Below are 14142 nucleotides of genomic sequence, written 5' to 3' on the forward strand. Positions count from 1 at the left end.
AGTTTTCGGCCACGTAGCTAATAACTCAGTTTATGAGAAACCAATCAAATTGGTATATCAATGCTATGTCAATGGCTGGCTCTCTGAGCTATCGTAATGGTCGTCATGAATGGCCTTATAGTATGTCATTATATGTGGCTCATGATCTCAGTCGCGATCCCCAGGGGTAGCTCGTTCGCTCATGGGTAATCCGGTGGGGCCAAATCACGAAGTCATAAATGCTCCATCCATGATTAGCTCGATTGGCCCTGATAATTGGCCCTGGTATTATTCCAAAGGTATATTCCTTGTGGTGGATCAAGGGGAGCCGTAAGGAGTGAAGCTCCAACCTCAAGGATGGTCCTTATGTCACCAAACAAGGATCATCAAGTCGAGGTAAAAGAAGCTTGGATTCGTATCTCTGATCTAGGAAGAGGGGGAGCTATATACTCTCATCTGACCTCCTTCCTTCCGTATTCTAGGGATGCTAGGGCAAGTGTCCCCCAACATTCCACATGTCCCTAATGGTGGATCGTGACGCATCGTATTTTGTTTCACACCATGATTGATTGCTGAAAACATGACGTCACTATGAGTGTTGCTAATTCAATAAAGCGATGCCTGGTTTAATACCATAAAAAGCCAGTATAATTATTCCATCGCATATGGTCGTTGGTTTTACTGCACAATATCATAAATACTAGTACATCAATTCATATCCCACTACTTCAAATACGACTCTTAACATTGACCTCTAATATGCTCTTGAAAATTTGCATCTGTACGCTTGTTCGTTCTTAATAATATTCTATAAATAGCTGAAGCAGGGGCTGTGGACAGCACACACACAATTACTTTAGGTGATAGTTGATTATATGCAAACTGGTAGCCGCTATATTATTTTCCAAACATAAAGGTAAAAGCCATTATTACATATCATTACGATACGATTGAGTTGATTCTTTTGATTCATTGCTATGTAATTCTTCACTCGTTGAGCATCGTATAGGGTAAATCTCATTGCCTATGTTCCAGAGCATCATCTAGAGTAAGAACGCATATAGTCATACGTCAGGAATAATTTATACACAATTCAATTACGAGAACCGGACATATTATTTTCGCCTTGCCAAGAGCCAGCCAACTACATGCCGATCATTACTTATTAGGATGTACGACTCGTTCGGAAATACCTATTTAGGAAATACTGGTGGCTTAAGAAATGCTCATTTAGGAAATACTGTAGATTTAGGAAAGTCGTATATTGGTCAGAGAAGCCGTTAGGGCTGAGGTAGTAATGAAAGGGGGAACAGCCAGCAGGGAAATGGATATACACATACAAAGGCGCATTTATTGATACTGTTCGTATTACTCCAAAATGCGCGTATTCATCTCGCATACAGCCTGTTTTCAATAGCCCGACTCGCTTATCAGGTTCTGCACATCCTAGTTGGGGGCGGGAAATTTCCTTGCTTTCCCTGCCCTGGTTGGGATCGAATGTAACAACAATGTTTCTTCACGGAGATGAATCGCTGCAATGTAACGATGGTCTTAAACAATAGCAGCTGTGACAATACCCAGCATAGCCACATGAACGTCTACCATTTTCTCTTGTGTTTTGAGCATTCTTGAGAGGCCCTTTCCAACGTTTACACTAATGCATAAGAAGGTTTTCAATTTTCATGCAAACTCCATCACGCAGACATAAGCGTGAGGAAATTGCGCCTGCATATATTTACACACCCTCACAGCAATTAGCTCTTATATACCTTTCTGTACCATATCTCTCGGATAACTCCCGTTCATTATTAATGCCAAACTCGCACTCCATAGGCAGAAGTATGGGCTGGCTGTCCCATCTCTTGTAGGCAATTTTAATTTCATTGGACCCCGTAACCGAGCATATACGCGACGACAATATTGAATACTTGGTTCTCGAGTTCACGATACACGTTTCAGCTCTTATTTTGCCGACCTTCTCTATTTGGAAAGCCTTGGCTTGTGGCCACAGAGAATACGGATACCATCTCCACTATTCACCGTTGGACCTATTACTTGATATGACTGATGGGAGAAAAATAGGTGTAGTGTTGCCTCATGCATAATACGTGTGGAATTCAAAATTCTCCAAAAAATCAAGTTAAGTGGTTTACCTTTAAGTAGTAAAGAGAGTAGACTCCTACCTGTCAAGTGAAAGTAAATTCCTTCTTATTAGACAATTGATTGTACTCGGCGCTCACTCGATACGCCTAGCCGCTCTTTTCGGTTTTTGACCGCCACCTTTCGGCAAACCCGCAGTCATATCGTTCTAAACACTTGTGAAGTGTATTGGTTTTTCGGCCGCACCTCCTATCACGGGTGCTTTTTAAGGCCTGGCTATAAGGTTGAGCTTAAGTATATGCAGTTAGCTACGAAAACGGGCGCTAACGGGTAATACTGAGATCTTTTTCATAGCGGGCGCTTTACCCTGCTGCATAGCCTCTACACCGGACAGTTAAGCAATTTACTAATTACAGTCAGCACTCGTCTTAGTCCAGCATTATGGGGCCAAGCCTTGTTTGTTGGCCCGATGTCCTTTGCAGAAGACTTCATTTTCAGTTTTATACAACAAAGTCTAGACAATTCTATCACCTTAAATCTTACGAATAAGCAGATGAAGCATAAGATTTCAATGAATATTATAGAAAAGGAAGGTGGTATTACCTTTCAAGAGCGCTGTTCAGCGTAACTGTTCAGATATATAAGGATCGTCATGTTCCATGTAAAATCATGTAAATCATCACCACAAACAGCCGTCGCCATCACTTCTAAAGCAAATCTTAAAAGTCAAATCTTTAATACCAAAAGACAAAATGAAGTTCTCTACCTTTAGCCTTCTCGCCCTTACCGGCTCCGTTGCTGCCTTCAATGGTCAAGTCAGTACGTGGTTTGAGACCGGTGGCGAGGGTCCCGGCATTCTACACGTCTATCTGACCGACTACGACACTGGATCAACCTATGAGGGTAGAGGTTACAACGGCGATATATCAAACAACGGACAGGAACTTGGGTGAGTATACGAATATATGACGTCGATTGCCGGGAAAATCGCTTACCTGAAAATAGTTTCGTTGAAACTAGCCCTGGTGGCTACACCTGGAGCGCTTCTCTCTGGCAGACTAGCGATGGATGCTTCAACATCGACTTCCAGGGTGCCTTTGGTGCTGGCCATGAATACTGCTGTGGTGGCCTCCCCTGCGACCTGAGCGGTTAAGTGCTGCGATTTGGCTTTTATAGCCGTAGCCAAGCTCTAATACGTAAGCTCATCAAGGTACTTCATCAGCAGCCTGATGCACTAACAAGCGATAAACGGTCTAGACTATTTAATACTCCAGTTCAAATGGCTGGTGATAAAACCTGTTTACTTTACATTACGCGTTTTGATGTGTATATAGCTAGTTAAATAGAATTCACAATACATGGATGTTGGATTCTAATACCATTTCGTTTGCGTGTAATAACACTAAAGAGATTCATAAACGAGCCATTAGGTTTTTTTCTTACTATTTAATCCCGGTTCCACTGAATGATATTATTCACTGTTGCCCGCTCTGCGATGGCTTTGTGTCTTGCATTAAGAAGGTAGCGCTTACCTCTGCTTTCTCTATTTACTCTTCTTACTCTCAAATATATTCCGCAAAAACGTTGAATGTGGACTAATACTCTAAACCTCCCCCTTTGGATTTTATTTTGCTCATCTTAATGTGTCCCCAGAGGAATAGTGATAGCAGTCTTGTGAACTAATGCAATTCAGTATCTTCATTCTTATGCTGCATCTTCAAATAGCCGCCAGGCTCATCTGTCCAAATATGCTGGATTTTTCCCTTTCACAACAAGTGATGTATCCGAAAAACTAGACCCGCACAACGCACGACTGTAGTTTTCTCAATATAAATCATGGCAATGGCACCAATATATTCAGATCCAACGATTGGAAATAAAAGATCAAATTCAAATCTAAAAAATAGAATGACCTCATTTTCTAACTTCTCAAGTATGTTCGCAGTAATTCAAGTCGGCTCTCTTTAGTCATCTTATCTGACAGGTGGTTTCATCAACTGAACTTTCTATTCCCTATTTCAAGACCGCATTGTGACGCTGTGTGTTTCACCGGTGAATTTTAGGAAGGAAAATATAATTTCTTAACTCATTGCATGCGCATCACGCCATCTTCTTAGTGGGCTTGGCATGGAAATCTATTTATGACTCGCCAATTTAGCTGCAGTTGATCGGCGCGGTCCGATCAGACATGCGACTTAAATCTCACTGAATCTAGATGGCCATGCTTACACGTATTTACCGACAGCCTAAAAGCTCGGTATAGCTGCTGATTGAATTGATTCTCGTGGCTAATATGAAATTGACCTCTTCAATATTATAAATGCAGGTTGCTAATAACTGATATTTCCATATTGTCACTGGCATTATATACGCAGACATCCCAATACCATTTCTTCTAGTATCTGGATCTTCCAAACAATGTATGCGCGGCAATAGCAAGAGAAAAACAGAGATAAAACAAAGGCACAATATGTAATTTTAGCAAAGAATTCTATTAGCAAGATTGATTTGTCTAATTATATAATTATTTGTTGAGTTTGCGAAAAGCTCCCTACCATTGGCCAAGCCACCATGATTCCTATCGTCAAGTCCTCTGCTGAGTCTACTGCAAGAGAGCCTGCTGTGCAAATAAAAGCGATTATACATAAGATGCTGGCTAGATCGAGTTACCACTGCGAAGCAAAGATTGCCATCTCATCATCTGCCTGTCCCTCGCAAAGTTTACATCTGCATCTAAACCCATAGCACAAGTATAGGAGCAGTCGGCCCAGATTCTTCCCATATGAAATCGTGAGTTCTTGCCCAGCAGCAATGTCTTCTCGTACTACCATGATAAGATTGTTGTCTTGGTCTACCTGGTAGTCAACATTGTTTTCGGGATAGCAAGCATGGTTGAATCGAGCAGCAATTGGGTATAAGCCAGCCGTATGGCAATCAACAGAAAAGCTGCATGCTTGTTTGTTAACAACCTTGAGATCTTGCAGATTGGTAAGAAGAGATGGTGAAAGAGTATTCAAGCTTACCAGTTGGTATGCCAGATGCCGAGAATCATGGGCGTGCCTCCTTTTATAAACTCATGCGAATGGAGACTCAGGGCAATATCCATATCTTGGCTGTCAAGCTTATAAAATTCCTCAAATAAATCGTTGTTTGTGGAAACGAATAGAGGAATCTCTCTCAAGATGACATCTCCTTTTGCAAGATCTCTTGTTGCAAATGCTCCCCAGCCAGCAACGGTGGACTTGCCAACTCTGAAGAAATCATTTTCGAATTCGGCATCGGCTGACTCTTTGCGCGTGAGATGATTGTCTGGAGTCTCGATCGATATATTGTCACTTTCCTCTGTAGATGGCGATGTTTCGTCCACCGTTTGCAAGTTTGCGATCACTGACAGGCAATCCATGGTTAAGCGTTGACAAGCGAGAAGCCACGTCGAGTTTCCTAAAAGAGTTGAGATAAAAGAACATAATTTGAATTATGAAATATGTAAGTATGAAAGTGATTGGATGAAGGAGAAGAGGAAGGGAAAGGGAGAGGAAGGAAAGAGAAAGCCTGGAAATAGATCTCGGGGCGGTCAAAGCGGCAGAAAAAGGTAGTACAAAGACCTCTTCTGCATATATATTTGCAATGGACAAAGGCCAAAGCAAAATGATTACATTAAAATGAAACTGTTAATATTAACATACTATAAAACTCTTTTGATGCTGTGCGAAACATGCCATCCTCCGTATCAAATAATAACTGATAGCTTGTTAACTATAAGGCACCATGGCAAGCTACCTGGAGAATAAGAGAACCCAAAGTCCTACATATTTATCATTTCTTCTATGAACAATACAAACTTTATTAAGTACAAAAAGCCACATCCTCATTGTTCTAGACAAAAAGAAAAAGCCGGGGATATCAAGTCGTTTGCCGCTACGAAGCTATGGCATGGCAATAGAGAAGCGCTTGATGGACCCACTTAGTCGTGCTTGTGGCAGCTCGATCGTGACAATAAAGCAATATCGGCAGATGTCATATACAGTACGCAGGAGCAAATAGCTAGCTGCACGCTAAAATGAAGAGATGATACTAATAAGCAATACATAAGCAACCATAGAGATTGCCAGTCTTTATCGCAGATGCTTGCTATCTGCTATCAGCGCCCCATGTAATCCGCAATCACGGCCCCCCCGCAAGACTAGACTTATCTCTGGAGATAGAGATAGAGCAGTAATCCTTGCCTCATTTTGCGTCCCCCCCGCAGCGCGATGATCTGGCGGCAGTCTTATTGACTCGATGGATGCAACGCTGTCGGGTGGGATCATGACTGATGCAAATGTTTCTTACGGGCTGCATCTGAGACACTGCTGCGTTCGCCGATGAGATGAGAGACCGCATCTACTAATACCCCAGAGTGAACAGGGGAGGGTGAATGCGTGGGAGACCCTCGTCAGAATAGCCGGCAGTATCTACATCTACTGCAGATGCTCCGCATGATACGCTGATCCTAGCGTCATACCCTTTATCTTTAGCAGTGTCTATCTCTAAGGTTCTCTCTCTCTCTTTTTCTTTTGACAGCGCCGATTTCGCAGTCGCAAAACTTTGACTGAGCTTGCTGCCTATGGGACGATGCTACGGCCATTATTGACTTATTCCATTTGCGGTAACATTCTCCCCCTTCACAAGATACAATACCACGAAGAAGAAGAAAAAAAAAAAGAAAGAAAGCCATCCTTCCACTCTCCGCATAATTTAGCAGCAGCTAGTCCATTAACCGTCCACCCACTCCCTCACAATACCGGCAAAAGATAAGCAAAAATAAGAACCAGAGCAAGGGCCTCCCCCAGCTTGGTCCGTCCATCCACACACCATCAGCCAACCGCTGCCACAACAGAAGGGCGAATTGATTGATCGCATTATTACTACTACCTACTACTAGCACTGCTACGCACGCCCCCTTCCGATTGCTTATCGCATCTCCGAAAAGTGGGAAGATGGGAAAATTTTGTGTATATATGGCTTTGATCGGCCACTGAGCTATTCCTCCCTCTCTGGGGGGATGAATTGGGAGGAGTCATACGTCACGCTCGAGTGCAGCTGTTTGACGTTTTGTGATCGACATCTTCTATTGCTTCTGTTTCATATACTAATTCTGCTTCTTCTATGGGAAGTGTGAATTGAGGCTTCAATTGCTCATGACGGCATAAACTACCACACCACCTGAACAGCTGCCGGGACTGGATCACGATCCGCGTTCTCAGCATCTCGTGTCACATAAACCAATAAAATCCAATTAAACCCAATACCATCCCTCTCTCATCCGCCTTCACTCACCATGGACGAAGGCACCGGCCCTTCGACAATCACTCCCGAAACCGCCCCTCGGTGGTCTCTCAGCCGCCGTCTTCGTTCCCTCCGCCGAGCGTTTACAACCCGCGAAGGTCTCCTCGGCGACTACGACTATGGCTTCCTATTCCGGCCCAATCTCCCCTTCATGCCAAAGCGCGCAGGATCGAGCAAAAGTCCATTTTTCGGCCTCAATGATCGCATGCCTGTGTTTCTGGGCCTGTTATTGGGACTGCAGCATGCGCTGGCCATGTTGGCTGGTATAATAACACCGCCACTGATTCTCTCGGGAGCGGTACACCTGCCAGTCGAGCAGCAGCAGTATCTCGTTTCGACAGCATTGATTGTATCCGGCATTTTGTCGAGTATACAAATCACAAGATTCCACATCTATAAAACTCCGTAAGCTTTATCACAAATCCAACCGTATCCCAGTTCATAATCTCATCATGACGGTATTTGCCATTGCAGCTATTATCTCGGAACGGGCCTCATATCTGTCGTTGGCATCAGCTTCAGCATCATCCCGGTTGCACAAAGCGCCATATCGCAAATGTATGCCAACGGCTTCTGTCCTTCTGACGCCGACGGCAACCCTCTTGCCTGTCCTCGAGGATATGGTGCTCTGCTGGGCACTTGTGCGGTCTGCGCCCTGCTCGAAATCCTGCTGTCCTTCATCCCGCCGCGAATCCTGCTCCGCATGTTTCCCCCCATCGTCACAGGCCCAACCGTCATGCTCATCGGTATCAACCTCATCGAGAGTGGTTTCCAGGACTGGATGGGAGGAAGCGGCTGTACCACCCAGAGCCTGTGTCCTAGTCCCGGAGCACCGCACGCTCTGCCTTGGGGCTCAGCCGAATTCCTTGGCCTGGGCTTCAGCGTCTTCGTTACCATCATCTTGTGTGAGCGTTTCGGTTCTCCCATCATGAAATCCACCTCTGTTATCATCGGTCTGTTGGTGGGATGTATCATCGGCGCAGCCTGTGGTTACTTTGACCGATCTGGCATCGATTCTGCTCCAGTTGCCTCCTTCATCTGGGTACACACATTCCCCTTATCTGTCTACGGCCCTCTGGTACTCCCAGTCCTTGCCGTCTTCATTGTCTGCCTAGCTGAGTCCATTGGCGATATCACCGCTACCTGCGATGTTTCCCATCTCGAAGTCGACGGCATGATATTCGAGTCTCGTGTCCAAGGAGGAGTCTTGGCTGATGGCCTCAATGGCTGTCTCGCAGCCCTCATGACCATGACGCCCATGAGTACATTTGCGCAGAACAACGGTGTCATCGCCCTCACCCGCTGCGCCAACCGCAGAGCCGGCTATGCCTGCTGCTTCTTCCTCCTCGTGATGGGCATCTTTGCCAAGTTTGCTGCTGCCCTCGTCGCCATCCCATCATCCGTCCTGGGCGGCATGACCACGTTCCTCTTCTGTTCAGTGGCAGTTTCTGGTATCGCCATCATATCGCGAGGCGTGCCCTTCACCCGCCGGAATCGCTTCGTCCTCACTGCCGGCTTGGCCCTCGGTTACGGCGCAACTCTGGTGCCGACGTATTTCAGCCACGTCTTTACCTATTCAGGTGGAAACAAGTCGCTCCAAGGCTTCCTCGATGCCATTGTTCTCGTAATGGAGACTGGCTTTGCCGTCACAGCTGCGGTATGCATGATTTTGAACTTGATTCTCGAGGAAGAGATGGAAGACGATATTGATGCAGACGACGATGGCGATGACGTTGATGTTAATGTTGTTCATAGTACTGCCCCTTTCTCTGCTAAGAAATATGAGCAGAATAATGACAGTGATGAGATGCAAGATACAGGAGAGGGCGGTTCTAGTATTACAAGAGGAGAGAAACAAGCCTGAGTATACCCAATAGCTATTTTGAAATAGAAGATTTATTAAAGAAAGAAGAGGAAGAAGCTTGAGATGTTGGATTGGCTTCATTTCACGTATTATGGATACCCCAACTCACAATTACTACATATTACAATATTAGGAGGGAACGAATAGTTCCAGTCGTATTATATATGCAAGTATATATATAGATATCTTCCACCATCACGATCGTCTGATCAACTATCGGGGTATGTCTGTCTGCCTTTCCTTGCCTGTGAATCCAAGCCCACTCCCATCGCCGCGCTTCTTCTCAAACCCAAGCAACCAAGAAACCTTGAATTCTTTTACCAAAAAATGCGCCTCGCTTCCTTCCCTTCTTCCCTCTTCCCCCCTCTCCAACTTCATTTTCATAACCCACATGAATCCAAACACCCAAAAAAAGAAGAGAGAAAACAAAGCTATGATCTACCTATGAAAAAAAAAGGAGCAAGGAGAATCCTTAACACCCAACCTGAAGCACCATTTGGGGGAAGAATAGTATATGAAAAGAAGAAAAAAAGAAGAAGCCAAACCATGCATCCCTGGCACATTCCTTTTATTTCCAACATAGAGAATATGATATCCCGCGATTAGCCGTTGAAAGAGTGACAAGGCAAGGACAAGAGGGAGGATGAGAGCTGTCCCCCTCGTCCGCGCCGGAATTTCAAAAAGCGAGGCTGATTGGACAGCCTATTACGAATTAAATTCTTTGGCTTTTCGTGCCAACACTCGCACGTTGTCCACAAATCCTTCCACAAACTCTTGGTATCTATGAGGCGCTCCACTCAGGGCTTTCCGCCCTTGTTCAATGAGAACCTGAGGGCTCATTTCGATTTCGAGCTCGTGCTCTTTGTCCATGCGTTGTGAGTTCTGCACGAGTATGTTAGCTTATCAGAAAAAAATAAAGAAGAGAAGCATGAAAGACAAAGCAAGAAAAATGACGTACCCCTGGGCCATTCACAGCGTGGGTGACCTGTGTGAGGTCGATTTGGTAGCTCCCTTGTGTGTAGCTCAACCGGTCTTTGCTGCGATCTGGTTGCTGGTTTCCCTTGTTGGCGACCAGCTGCTCCAGTTCCTCCACAGAGCCATCCCAGTCTGCTTCGAGGTTGATGCTTATGCGGCAATCCATTGGACACATGGGCATGTGCAGATCAATGTCTGCAACGCGCGCCTTGATAATCTTGTTCAACACCTCGTTGGTCTTTTGGTCATATGTTACTCGCACTCGTACGTTTCGGCGATGACCAAGACGGGCTCGCACGCATCCCGGGAGATGGCCATGCATTTCTTGCGGCAGCTCAAAAAAGCGATCCGTCTCTCTTCTGTGCTTGTATATCACGGGGACTCGATTGGCATTGTGGTTGTTGGGATTCCGCGGGTCGCTCTGTATCACGATGCTGTTCAGGAAATCGTTATAAGATTTGTGTTGTGCCTACATCAGGTTAGAAAACATGTATGCCTTGAGAGAGTATGGTAAAAAGATTCCCGTGCGCTTACCTCAGTCATGCTGCTTTTGAAGGCAACCCGGCCGTTGTCGTCGAGAATACATTCCGTAGCGACGAATCGATCCACGCGCTGGTTGGTATCCTTGTCGATGAGCGTGCCCAGTTTAGCCTCAATCTCGAATTGTATCCCTCTGCTCTGAATTTCCTGCATGTCTTGGTTGTTGATGACGTGAATGAAGAGAAAGTCGGCCACGTTCTTGGAAAGTTCTTCAGAGGGCTTGACACCCGTGATGCTGGCTTCCCATGGGCCCAGTTGGTCTTGGGGATTCGGTGGAGTGACGGCGGATGGCTGCTGGCTAACGCTGGTATGCTGGTTCCGTCTTGTTTCGGGTGAAGCCTGGCGGCTGGCGTGCTCTGTCTTGACTGTAGATTCATGTCTGCCATTGACAGCTGGTTGTTGTATGTGGGAGTGAATTCTTTTTTGCAGAACGAAATTGGCGCTAGATGGCAGTTTTTTCCCGAGCGTGTGGATGCTCAGTGCCCAGACAGGTGGCTGACTGCGTCGACTCCGCGTTTTTCGTGATACCGCAGGAGAGGCCGATTTTTTGATCCGCTCTGCGTACCCTCCGTTTACTTCGCCAGGGGGTGGCTTCGATTCCTTATACTCCAGCTCCCCAGGGCTCATGTTGAGATCCTCCAGCTTGCGCTTCGCCGGCGTTATGGCCCGATCCGAGTCAATCGCCATGGAGTGGACACTGAGTGAAGATCTCGCGGCTCTATCCGCCGCCGTCGGGGTAACGTCGGGGTTGCTAGGGATTGAGCCAAGTCTGGTCTTGGGACTAACTGACAAACTTTGCTCTCGATCGTTTTGAGGTCGTGGATGCTGAGCCGACTCTGCAACGGGCGATGCGTAGGTGGATTGAGCGCTCGACTGGCGATGGACAGGCGGTGCAGGCGGCGGCGGCGGCGCTGGTTTTGGGGAAGGCTGAATTTGAGCCTGCGCTGGCGGCTGAGTGGTGTGGAGCGGAGTCTGGGTTGGAGTCTGCACCAGAGCGTGAGGCGGAGCCTGAGGTTGCTGCTGGCCGTGCACCTGTGCCTGTGCCTGTGCCTGTGTATGTGATTGTGCAGTCGGTGTTGTTTGTGTGGGTGTAGATGCATGTGCCGGTGCCGGTGCCGCTGGGTTTGCTATGGAAGACATGCGCTGCTGGTATGGGCTAGGCGGTTGAGCAAAAGCTCCAGGAGCAGAGGGCTGCCGCTGCACGCTAGGCTGGGGAGGGCCCAAAGGGGTGACTTGCGAAGGGTGGCGGCTGTAATCCGCAAGTGGAGGCTGCGCTGCAAGGACTGGGCTGCCCTGTGCGTGTTGGGGCCCATACTGCTGATGCTGGGTCTGGATCGAGGCTGGTGTCGGTGTGTGCTGCTGTAATTGATGATGGAGGAACGGATGAGATGGCCTGCCTGACGCCCTCACCGGCGACGCTTGTGGCACGCCGTGTTGTTGCTGTTGCTGCTGTTGCACGTATGGCGCAGGACTGTGTGCTGGCGGTGCCACGCCTGGGCTCTGCACATAGCTGTCTCTTCTCGGGTCGTGGTATTGGTGGCCCGGTGGGTACGGCTGGCGCTGGACTGGGCTCGCCATCTCTGAGGGAGGCTGCGGAGGGAATGGATAGCCTGCATTGCCTCCGGGAGTCGTGGCCGATGTGGGCGACGGCCGATAAGGCGAGGCCATCACGGGCCCCGAGTTCGACCTGGAACTAGCCGGCGAACGGGGATCGTGGTATACATTCGTCGGCGGCTGGAGCGGCGGCGGCGCAGGTCGTGTCTGATACGGGCTTGGGGCCTGGTAAGGCGACTGTTGCGGATAGGCATTTGGTGGATGCTGCGGCGGCTGCTGCGACTGTTGGTGCTGCGGGTAGTGGTGAGGATGGTTTTGAGGGGGGGGATATTCGTGAATTGGAGTCTTGGTCGGCGATCCTTGGGGCGGTTGCTGCTGGGGATAGTCGCGATAGCCATACTGAGCTGGGCGAGGCTGGCCTTGCTGGCTCTGCTGGCGCTGGTGCTGCTGTTGCTGCTGCTGCTGCTGGTGAGGGGTCGGCGGCGCCTGTGCCTTTGAGGGCGCGCGGTCGCCATTGTCAGACGTGTTCAGGACCGACCGGAGATCCATGGTTGCTACTGGAGGCTGTCACACGCTCGTGTACCTTTTTTCCTGGGAGGAGCTGGTGCGGCGCGAGACGATGGCTCAGACGGTGGGCTCAATTGTCCAGCATCCAGAGCCGCGCTCTCGTGCGCCTAGAGGGGCGACCGCACCGATTTGTCGGCTGTTCGCCTTGTTGATTAGATAGCTTCCGAGTGCGCAAAGGATGCAGAGTCGTCCGAGTCGCAAGCGGACATTCTCGAGCTTGCACGGATGACGAGGTTCGAGGCTGAGGAGGCTGAGGCGTCGCGATGCGTTTTTGGTGGGGGTTTAACGCAGGCGCGCAAGAAATTCAGCCGGGGGTCTCTTTTTTTTTTTCCACGATGGCCGCACGGCCTGGACGCTCTGTGGGATGCGCGTCGAGCTTGAGGCGTCCGGCAGTTGAGGCTGCTATGGGGGGTGGATTGATTTTATGATGCCCACGAATGGTTCGCGCAGGGATGGTTTGGATGGGACAGTTGGATGCGCCTAGGACACTTTTTTTTTCCCTTCCGTGATGGCCTTACCAGCGCTCTAAAGTAGGTCGATCGGGGCCCTACAGGCGCACGCAAGCGCTGTCCATCTAGGAAGTGGCTCTGCCTCTGGCTTTGGTTCCGGCGCTGCGTTCTACCTACTACTGGGCACTAGCTGAGTTGAGTCATGGGTATCTGGCAGGCAGACACTTAAAGACGGGCGTCAAGGCGTAAAGCAGCAGTATAAAATGCAAGTAAAAGTCACGGCATTATTTGATTCAGAAGCTACAAGTCTTTCCAAAACTGGCCACAAACATCCTTTTAATCCTTTTTCTGCTCCCCCCAGCGTTGTCTCCTCAGTCCTCCTTGCATCGTTGCTGCATCCGAAACCTGAGGCCATGCTGCCCAGCGCAAGGCCCATTCAGCGAGAACCAGGTGGAGCAGGTACCCCGACATTGCCTCAACCGCACGCGTCTATGCCTGCAGCCGTACCTCTACTTTGACCTCGATCACAAACGCAACCCCGGCCGGCGCCACGGCTTAATCCCTCTTTTTTTTCTCCTTCCTACCAGCGCGCCGCAGTAGTTCGTTGGGTGGCTTAAGTAGGGAGGCCCCGTGCACGCTTATCGTGCCGTGTCCAGTGTGATGAGTGCGACGCCAATCCAGGTTGCGCCATTGCAATGCTAGCCTTGTGCTTTCGCTAGTGTCGTCTCCTGCATGCCCAGCCCTCGGCCTACTGGCTGGTTCAGCCTTCTGTCTCGAAATGCTTGA

General features: G+C 48.3%; 4 protein-coding genes across 4 annotated transcripts; 2 read left to right on the forward strand and 2 right to left on the reverse strand.

The window, feature by feature from the left end:
- Window positions 1–2587: 2587 nt before the first annotated feature.
- Window positions 2588–3232, forward strand: GGI43DRAFT_430977 (uncharacterized protein; the record flags this gene model as incomplete). The annotated part of the gene is made up of 2 exons (XM_083209356.1): window positions 2588–3028; window positions 3085–3232. Exons 1-2 carry the CDS (start codon window positions 2832–2834, stop codon window positions 3230–3232), a joined length of 345 nt encoding a protein of 114 aa, XP_083056085.1. The 5' UTR covers window positions 2588–2831.
- Window positions 3233–4701: 1469 nt separating this feature from the next.
- Window positions 4702–5517, reverse strand: GGI43DRAFT_416976 (SET domain-containing protein). The gene is made up of 2 exons (XM_083207358.1): window positions 5103–5517; window positions 4702–5025 (listed from the first exon to the last, which is right to left on the reverse strand). The coding sequence occupies exons 1-2, from the start codon at window positions 5480–5482 to the stop codon at window positions 4746–4748; spliced, it is 660 nt and encodes a 219-aa protein (XP_083056086.1). The 5' UTR covers window positions 5483–5517; the 3' UTR covers window positions 4702–4745.
- Window positions 5518–7399: 1882 nt separating this feature from the next.
- Window positions 7400–9271, forward strand: GGI43DRAFT_388122 (permease family-domain-containing protein; the record flags this gene model as incomplete). Its single annotated transcript, XM_083204023.1, has 2 exons — window positions 7400–7812; window positions 7882–9271. The coding sequence occupies 2 exons, from the start codon at window positions 7400–7402 to the stop codon at window positions 9269–9271; spliced, it is 1803 nt and encodes a 600-aa protein (XP_083056087.1).
- Window positions 9272–10021: 750 nt separating this feature from the next.
- GGI43DRAFT_230869 (CYTH-like domain-containing protein) lies at window positions 10022–13254 on the reverse strand. Its single transcript, XM_083200515.1, has 2 exons — window positions 10781–13254; window positions 10022–10715 (listed from the first exon to the last, which is right to left on the reverse strand). The coding sequence occupies exons 1-2, from the start codon at window positions 12887–12889 to the stop codon at window positions 10167–10169; spliced, it is 2658 nt and encodes an 885-aa protein (XP_083056088.1). The 5' UTR covers window positions 12890–13254; the 3' UTR covers window positions 10022–10166.
- Window positions 13255–14142: the final 888 nt, after the last annotated feature.

This window comes from Trichoderma evansii, assembly GCF_050947405.1.
Source record: "Trichoderma evansii strain SZMC 28006 chromosome Unknown GGI43scaffold_29, whole genome shotgun sequence".
Classification (NCBI taxonomy): Eukaryota; Fungi; Ascomycota; class Sordariomycetes; order Hypocreales; family Hypocreaceae; genus Trichoderma; species Trichoderma evansii.

Coding starts and splice junctions, on each gene's coding strand:
- GGI43DRAFT_416976 (XM_083207358.1), bottom strand. CDS start 5,482: ATGGATTGCCTGTCAGTGATCGCAAACTTGCAAACGGTGGACGAAACA. Junction 5,026..5,102: donor GGCATCTGGCATACCAACTG/GTAAGCTTGAAT, acceptor ACAAGCATGCAG/CTTTTCTGTTGATTGCCATA.
- GGI43DRAFT_230869 (XM_083200515.1), bottom strand. CDS start 12,889: ATGGATCTCCGGTCGGTCCTGAACACGTCTGACAATGGCGACCGCGCG. Junction 10,716..10,780: donor TCAAAAGCAGCATGACTGAG/GTAAGCGCACGG, acceptor AACCTGATGTAG/GCACAACACAAATCTTATAA.